The sequence below is a fragment of the Orycteropus afer genome, unplaced genomic scaffold (assembly GCF_000298275.1).
Source record: "Orycteropus afer afer isolate SDZICR_OR568_19922 unplaced genomic scaffold, OryAfe1.0 scaffold00070, whole genome shotgun sequence".
Taxonomy (NCBI): Eukaryota; Metazoa; Chordata; class Mammalia; order Tubulidentata; family Orycteropodidae; genus Orycteropus; species Orycteropus afer.
The window spans coordinates 3,240,668-3,250,182 of record NW_006921657.1 but is presented as its reverse complement, the minus strand read 5'-3'; the positions used below and the strand labels follow the sequence as shown (position 1 = coordinate 3,250,182).

General features: G+C 37.4%; 1 protein-coding gene across 1 annotated transcript in view; it reads left to right on the top strand.

The window, feature by feature from the left end:
* Positions 1-9,515, top strand: part of FAM149B1 (family with sequence similarity 149 member B1) — a 107,838-nt gene that overhangs the window by 44,952 nt on the left and 53,371 nt on the right. Inside the window, exon 6 of the mRNA XM_007940621.2 lies at positions 6,882-7,049. Within this exon, the coding sequence (XP_007938812.1) occupies positions 6,882-7,049 (168 nt within the window). The remainder of the gene's footprint in view (positions 1-6,881; positions 7,050-9,515) is intronic.

Sequence of the window (9,515 nt, the reverse complement as noted above, 5' to 3'; positions counted from 1 at the left end):
TAGTGATACTGCCTCGGAAACCCAAGGAGGGGTCGCTATGAGTTGGGGCTGACTCGACGGCAAAACAACAACAACAACAACAAATGTTTGTGCTTATCTTCTTTTTTATTGTGATGTGAAGGTTTATCATTTTTCTTTGAGGTTACCCTGTGATGTGTAATTTTCTCCCTCAGTTTAGAAGAGTCCATTCTAACTTGCAACTCTCTAGACTTCCTCACTATTTAAACGTTCTGTAACTGCACAATTTTTTTCCCTCTTTTTGGTTTGTAGTTTTCCTCCTTTGACAATTGATGTCTCTGGTTTCCTGTTTACAATTTTGTAAGCTTATTTTACTTTGGATATTTCCATAGCTGTGTTGGTTCTGGGTTATGTCATCTTGTGTATTAATGGTTGGTTGTTGTTTGCTATTATTGGTTCTCTGTTCAAAGGACTCCCTTTAGTATCTCTTGTAAGGTTGGTCTGGTTTTAACAAATTCCCTTAATTTCTGCTTATCTGGAAATTTCCTAATTTCAACATCATATTTGAGGGACAATTTTCTGGATATATAATTCTTGATTGGAAATTTTTCTCCTTCAGGGTTTTATATATACCATCCCATTGCCTTCTTGCTTGCATGGTTTCTGTTAAGAAATCGTGCTTAGTCTTGATGGTTGGCCTTTGTAGGTAACTTTTCATTTTTCCCATGCTGCTTTCAGGATTCTTTCTTTGTCTTTGGTTTTGGAGAGTTTGATGATGATATGTCTTGGTGATTTTCTTTTGGGGGTCTATCCTGTTGAGGGTTTGTTGAACTTCCTGAATGGATTTTTCTCTTCTTTCATCACATCAGGGAAGTTCTCATCCAACAAATCTTGGCCAATTTTCTCAGTGGTTTTATTTTTCTCTTCCTGTTCTGGAATTCCAATTACATGTAAGTTATTCCTTTTGATGGTATCGTACATGAATCTTAGGCTTTCTTCATTTTGTTTTGATCTTTTTTCTAATTGATCCCTTTCCAAAGAAGTATTCAAGTATTTGTTTACAATCTCATTGATTTTATCTTCCATTGATTCGATTCTACTCCTTTGCCTTTTCAGTGTGTTATCTATTTCTGAAAATTTGGTATTAATCTGGATTTCTGCCTGTAGATTTTTGTATCTTTTCTAATTTTTTCATTTATTTGTCATTTTATTCTTGTATTTTCTTCCAAAATTGTTCTAGGGTTTTGTGTCTATTTTCCTTAATTTTGTCAGTATTTTCCTTGATCTGTCTCTCAGTCCTTTGAAGGTACCTAAGTCTAATTCTTTTGAATTCCTTATCAGGGAGTTCCAATGCTGCTTCTTCCTGTGGGATGTGTTCTGGGTCTATATTCTGCCCCCTTGTTTCTCCTGCTTTATTTTGCTTCTTTGTATGGACTGTGATGGTCTGTTGTCTCCAAGACATTGTGATGTTGTTGTGTTTATATTTAATTGGTGTTTGTATGTTGGAGTGATCCACCCAGGATTTTCTTTTTCTTTTTTTTGGATGTATCTGAGTAAGCAGGGTACTGTGTTCCTCTGTTTACTAGCTGGCAACACTAATGCACTCACCACCTGTCTCCTGATGATTATGGTAGAGAGTGAGAGTGGCTGCACAGATCTCTGTTAACTGATTGTGAAGAGCAGTTAAGGATGACTCAGGGTCTTCTTGGTGGTCGTTCATCATTGGCCAGTTGATGGAGAAGGAAGTGGTAGCTCTCACTTAGTAAGTGGAGCTGCAGGAGGTACGGATGTGGTTGTAACGTCTTATGGACATGGTTGCAGTCTCCCACTCAGTTACACAAAATTAGCAATTGAAAAACCATTCAAAAAGTAAAAACAAGTAGACAAAAAACATACCGCATAAACACAAAGGAACAGTCACCTAAAAGGAAAAATAAAAAAGGAAAGGTAATAAATGAGAGGGAAAAAGAAAGATAGATATATATATATAATGTTTTTTTAAATGCATTTTTTTTTTTTTTTTTTAGTGTTCCATCCCCTCCCCTCCCACCCCTGGTAACCAACAAAGAAAGGTTCCCTCCATATGTAAACCTTTCCTTGACCCTCCACAACAACAAACTAATAGTATATTTGTGCTGTGATTTACTTATATCACTCAGCATAATGTCCTCCAAGTTCATCCATGTTATGCGGTGTTTTGCAGACTGTACATTATTCTTTAGTGCTGCCTAGCATTCCATTATGTGTATGTAGCATAGTTTGGTCATCCACTCTTCCGCTACAAATCTTAGAGATAAGTCCCTTGCCAGATATGTAATTAACAGCAAATATGAATTTGTTGCTGCCATTTTTGTTATGTGCTTTTTCATGGTGTCAATTTCTTTGTTCCATATAATTTTCTATGCTGAGCTCATTTTGTTTATGAATCATGTTATCACTTCCTTCATTGCTATTGTTTTAGTATTTGCTGAATATTTATGCTGGTCCTCTTTTGATGTGAAGGTGTATAATTTTTCTTTGAGGTTACCCTGTGATTTATAGTTTTCTTCCCAAGTTTAAAACAGTCCATTCAATCTTGTAGTTGTCTTGACTTCCCTACCATCTCGAAGTTCTGTAACAACACAGTTTTTTCCTTCTTTTTGGTTTGTAATTGTCCTCATTTGTCAATTGATGTCCCTGGTTCCCTGTTTACTATCTTGTAGTCTTCTTTACTTTGGATACTTCCATAGCTGGCTTGGTTTCTGTGTTATATCATCATGTGTGTTAATGGTCAGTTGTTGTTGGCTGTTGTTGCTTCTCTGTCCAAAGGGCACCCTTTAACATCTCTTGTAAGATTGTTCTTGTTTTAACAAATTCCCTTAATTTCTGCTTATCTGGAAATGTCCTAATTTCACCATCATATTTGAGGGACAGTTTTGCCGAGTACAAAACTGGAAATTGGAAATTTTGGTTGGAAATTTTTCTCTTTCAGTGTTTTTTATATATATCATCCCATTGTCTTCTCACCTGCATAGTTTCTCTCGAGAAATCTGAGCTTAGTCTTATTGGTTGCCCCTTGTAGGTAACTTTTCGTCTTTCCCATGCTGCTCTCATGATTCTTTCTTTGTCTTTGGTTTTGGTAAGTTTGATGATGATATGTCTGGGTGATTTTCTTTTGGGGTCTATCCTGTTTGGGGTTTGTTGGACTTCTTGAATGAATATATTATCATCTTTCATCATAACAGGAAAATTCTCTTCCAACAAATCTTTGACAGTTTTCTCTGTGGTTTTATTTTTCTCCTCCTCTTCTGGAATTCCAATTACACATAGGTTATTCCTTTTGATGATATCCCACATGAACCTTAGGCTCTCTTCATTTTGTTTTGATCTTTTTTCTGATTGATGCCTTTCCAAAGAAGTGTTCAGGTATTTGCCTTCAATCTCCCTAATTCTGTCTTCCATTGATTAAATTCTGCTCCTTTGCCCATTCACTGTCTTTCCTGTTTCTGAAAATTTAGCATTAGTCTTCTGGATTTCTGTGTGTAGATTTTATATAATTTCTAATTTCTCATTTATTTTGTCATTTTTTTCTTGTATTGGCTTTCAAAATTGTTCTAGGGTTTTCTCTGTGTTTTCCTTGATCTGTCTCTCAATTCATTGAAGATACCTAAATATTCTTTTGAATTTCCATATCAGGGAGTTCCAATGCTGTGTCTTCCTCAGGGATGTGTTTTGGGTCTGTATCCTGGTCCCTTGTTTCTCCTGCTTTATCTTGCTTCTTTGTTGGACTGTGATGCTCTGATATCTCTGAGGCATTGTGATGTTTTTGTGTTTATATTTCATTGGTAATTGTATGTTGGAGTGACTTTCCCACGAGTTTTGTTTTGTTTGGATGTTATCTATGTAAGCAGGGTACTGTGCTCCTCTATTCACTATTTGACAGCACTTACACACTCACCACCTGTCTCCTTTCCTGTTGTCAGCTGACCTTGGCAAACAGCCTATTCTTAGATCCCTGGAATTCGCATGAGAATGCTATCACTTTAAAATCCAAAATGGTTGCCATCTGTAACGATTCAAAATGGCTGTGCCCTCAGTCACTCTAAATATCCAAAATGGCCACTGCTTGGAAATATTCAAAATGGCTACGTCCTCAGTCATTTTAAATATCCAAAATGGTTGCCACATGTAAACAATCAAAATGGCTGTGCCCTCTGGACAGCGGAAAGTCAACAGCTCAGGTTGTTTCCCTCCTTGCTGTTTCCCTTCCTAGTCATAGGCCACCAACGCAGCTGTCCCTGCAGCCCTTTATGACCAAGGTTGATATTTAGGTCAATTCTCAGGTCCCAACACCACTTGGAAATATTCAAGCTTTTGGTCCTGTCAGAGTAGCTGGCAGTCCGCAGCTCCAACCACCTCTGTACTCATGTTTTTGTTCAGGTTTTTCCACTAGTTGGTGCTTAATCCACTTCTGCATAGTTCCTTTCAAAGCTCAGGGATCCTGGATTATCTTCTGTATCTCTGTCAATTTTTTTTTTTTGTTGTTGTTGTTGTTGTTGAAGAGGGTTTGTGTCACTTGTCTGCATGTTCCTCCATCTTACCAGAAGTCAGAGAGAAAAATTTTTAAATAATACTTTAAAAAGCCAAAAGAAATATGTGTAGAAAAAGGGAAAAAAATACCTCACCATATCTGAGGAGGAGGCAATAAGACTAAAGAGGTAGAGTAGTAGAATAATGAAGGAAAAAAATGAGAAAAATACAAAATACAAGGGATGGGGAGAACCACAAGAAAAATAAAAAGGGAACCAGGAACAGGGAAGAGAGAAACAGCTGAAAAGTAGAATTAGGGAAGAGAAGAAGAAAGAATAATAATAAAAAGGATGAAAAAAAAAGGAGTAATATTGAATTTCAAAATAGACAAAAACAAACAAAATAAAAAATAAAAAAGTCTGTGCAGGTTGGGCAGAGTAGCCATGCTCCCTCCAAGCACACAGACTCGGGTGGAGTTCCTGCTGACCCAGAAGGTGGGTAGGAGTGAGGGATTGGCACACCTCTGTTCACCAAGAGGGTGTGGGGTATAAAAGTAACAAGGGCAGTATCACACCTTTCCAGTCATTCATGTCCAGAATGTCCTTGTTCCTGGCAAGTGGAGCCTTTTCTTAGGTCCCTGGAATCTGAGAGAACACTGTTGCTTGAAATATCCAAAATGGTCCAACTGCTCGTAAACATTCAAAATGGCTGCACCCTCCGGACAGGCAGAAGTCCATGGCCCAGTCCATCTCCCTCTTCACTGCTTCCCCTTTTATTCACCAGTCACTAGTGTAGTCCTCTATGCAGCCCCTTGCTAGTAAGGGCCTATTTTTAGGTTAATTCTTAGGTCCCATCACCACTTGCCAGAAGCTCTGGTAGTGTAGTGTCTAAGGCAGTTGACTGCTAACCAGAAGGCTGATGGTTCAAACTCACCAACCACTCCTCGGAAGGAAGGTTGGGCAGTCTACTTCTGTAGTGATAATGCCTCGGAAGCTCAAGGAGGGGTCACTATGAGTCGAGTCCGACTTGACAGCACATAACAACAATAACAACATCACCACTTGGCAATATCCAAGCTTTCTGTGCCGTTAAGATCACTGACAGACTGCAGCTCCATGTGTCTCCTTTTTTGTTTTTTTCATGCAGGTTCTTCTACTAGTTGGAGTTTAGTCCACTTCTGTATCCTTCCTTTCAAAGCTTAGGGCTCCGGGATTATCTTCTGTATCTGTGTTAATTGATTCCCTTTTCTTTGTTGAAGAGGGTCTGTGTAGTTTGTGTGCATATTCTGCCATCTTACTGGAAATGATCTGGTTTGGTTTTAATGATTGTGGATATCTTCTTTTTTCTCTTACAACAGTAATTTAATGACCTCATAATTTGATTGAATGAATATACCATTATTTAAGAAACCAATTCCTAATCCCCTATTTTGAAACAATTTGACTAGTTTTTATTTTTAGCAATTTTAAACAATTTTGTGATAATAATTCTAATAGCTAAAGATATAGCCCATACCTTCAAAGGAAATCTCCACAAATGAAACCATTGTATCGAAGGGTATGTTTATTTTAAAACTTCTGATACATATTTTCAAAGTATCTTCTGGTAAAGTTTTCCTACCAGTCATGTTAAAAGTGCCATAGGTTTACTCTTTTTTCCTCCTTAATAATAATAATAATGAAACACCAAAAAGTATAAAGAATAATGCAAAGCTTGTTGTTGTTATGTGCCGTTGAGTTGGACCCGACTCATAGCGACCCTTTCTTGGGTTTCCGAGGCAGCATTACTATGGAAGTAGATTGCCCCATCTTCCTTCTGAGGAGTGGCTGTGGGTTTGAACCCCCAGCCTTCTGCTTAGAAGTCAGATGCTTTAGGCACTATGCTACCAGAGCTCCTAAATGCAAAGCTTAGCTTAGTTATATTTAGTATTTGGTTAAACTGAGAGCCATTCTTAAAAATTTTATTGACTTTGTCTAAAATAAATCAGTTTAGATGAATGAGTCATCACATATTCATTGAATACCTGGATATGGAAAGAAATGCATATATAAATAAGATAGGATCCCTGCCAATAAGGAGGATGCATTTTGAGCAATGGTAGAATTAGGGAAATAAGCATATATCCTCTGAGATACCTTAAAGATATAATTATGAATGTAAATATTCTTTGATTTTTAAAAAACTTATTTTATAGCTCTAGCTGATGTTTCTGAAAGACAGCCATCATGACAGAGGAGGTCTGTGGCCAGTATTTAGTCCTCTTGTTCTGAGAAATAATAGGTTATTGAGGCTTTGAGTAGTGCAGGAAGGTGTCATCAGGGCAATAGGGGTTTGTGCTGAAACTGGAGAGATTGTGTTGCTGTGAGAACTGTTAAGGTTGTGCATAATTGATACCCATTTTTTTCCTCTTCCAGATTTGGTATAAGGGGAAAGAAGGTACATTTTTCATCTTTTTATCCTCCTAAAACATCTTCCATTGCCAAATCTCCTAGCTTGTGTTCTATGGAAAGAGAAGAGGAAGACTGTGTAATTTTCTCAGAAGGAATAATAGAGGAATACCTAGCATTTGACCACACAGATACGTGAGTATCATGTCTTTTTAAGCTCTTTGCTACCCTCCTCTTTTGTGTATTAGTATCTTTTTTTTTCCCTTTAAAATGTACTACCAGTATTACCTGTAATTAAGTTTATGCCAATTTCTGTTGTTTATTTTCTGGGTACTTCTCAGGTACCCAGAATTCATATTCTTAGTTGAATCCAATTCCTGTTGTTTCCACCTGCCAGGTTTACTTGTACATTTTCCTCTGAGATTAGAGATTTTAAGATGAGTTGATTTTTCTTTACATTGTTTAATTTTATCATCAGTAAATCATGGAAACAGCAACTCGTTAAGAGAGCCGCTGACAAAGTATAAACTTCATTAACAGAAATCCTGTTTGAAAAATGCTACATGCAATTAATAAATTTATATAAAACCTTATACTTGGTACAGACATTTATAATAAATAAAGCTTATATATGTCCATTCATACTGTATTCTGAGAATAGTCCTGTGATACAGGTGTTACTTTACCCTCTTTATAAAAGAGGAAATTGATATCAGGTAGTTAAATGATTTATTTGAGGTAAAGCTGAAATCAAAACCTTATTCCTCTGATTGAAAGTCCTTTGCTTTCTTCCCTATTCCATGCTACCTTCTTAAAATATTAACCCCCTAAACTATTCCTCCAAGCCTGTGAAAGTTCCACAATTCATAGTTAAAGCGGTATCACTGAAAGGGAGTGAGAGTTTTATTTAGGCTGTGAGACTGGGGTTAAGTCTAGGCAGTGTTGTGTCACATGAGTCTGGACTCACTTTTCTTCTTCCTATCCTATTTCCTACTGAGCCATGCTTACTCACTTACTGAATGCACACAGGCCTAGGCCCAGCTAAAGATAACCCAGACTTCTACACATCACACCACTGAGCTAGCTAACTATTACAACTGAATTATAAGTAGGTTCTTTTAATTTCCTAGATGCTATCCCCCTCCCCTTCACTTCACCTAACCTGTGTCAAACTCTTTCTCTTCTTCCTTTTCCCCAAACCAAATGTCTTCTTCCTTGGTTTTTTAAAGCTGATTTCACTAATTTACAATGAGATATAAATGGCTGATAGAGATCCCTTCTGAAAAATAAACTCAAATGAATTTTCAGATAATACAGAGAAATTTTTAGAAAGGGACCTTTCCCTTAAGAGGTACTACCAAAGCACTTCTGGTAAGATGGTGGAATAGGCAGACAACCTACACAGATCCTCTTCAACAAAGAAAAGAGAAATCAATTGACAGAGATACACAAGATAATCCTGGAGCCCTGAGCTTTGAAAGGAAGTGTACAGAAATCAATTAGGTATAAACTAGTGGAGAAACCTGAATGAAAACTGAGTATGGAGACGGATGGAACTGCAGACTGTCAGCTACTCTGATGGGACCAAAACTGAAAATTGACCTAAAGGCCAGCCTTGGTCCCAAGGGCTGCAGGGACAACTGCATTGGTGGCCTATAACTAGGAAGGGAAACAGCAAGGAGGGAGACAACCTGAGTAGTGGACTTTTAGCTGGCCAGAGGACACAGCCATTTTGATTATTTACAAGTGGTGGCCATTTTGGATATTTTAAGTGACCGAGGGCATAGGCATTCAAAATGTTTACAAGAGGTGAACATTTTGGATATTTAAAGTGACAGCATTCTCATTCGGATTCCAGGGACCTAAGAATAGGCTCCATTTGCCAAGGACAGCAGAGACATATGGGAGGCTGGCAAAGGGAAAGGAGACAGGTGGTGAGTGTATAAGTGCTGCTAACTAGTGAATAGAGGACCATAGTACCCTGCGTACATAGATAACATTCAAACAAAACAAAGAAAATGAAAATCGTGGGAAAGTCACTCCAACATATAATCACCAATTAAGTACAAACACAAAAATGTCATAATGTCTTAGAGACATCAGACCATCACAGTCCACACAAAGAAGCAAGATAAAGCAGGAGAAACAAAGGACCAGTATACAGACCCAGAACACATCCCTGAGGAAGAAGCAGAATTGGAACTCCCTGATAAGGAATTCAAAAGAATTATATTTAAGTACCTTCAGTGGATTGAGAGACACTCAAAGGAAAATACAGAGAAAACCCTAAAACAATTTCAAAAGAATACAAGAACAAAATGACAAAATAAATGAAAAAATTAGAAATGATACAAAATCTACAGATAGATAGCCAGAAGATAAATACTAAAATTTCAGAAATAGATAACACACTGAAAGAGCAGAGGAGTAGAATCAAATCAATGGAAGGCAGAATTAATGAGATTGAAGACAAATACCTGAATACTTCTTTGGAAAGGGATCAATTAGAAAAAAGATCAAAACAAAATGAAGAATGCCTAAGGTACATATGGAATACCATCAAAAGGAATAACCTATGTGTCACTGGAATTCCAGAACAGGAAGAGAAAAATAAAACCACTGAGAAAATTGTCCAAGATTTGTTGGAGGAGAACTTCCCTG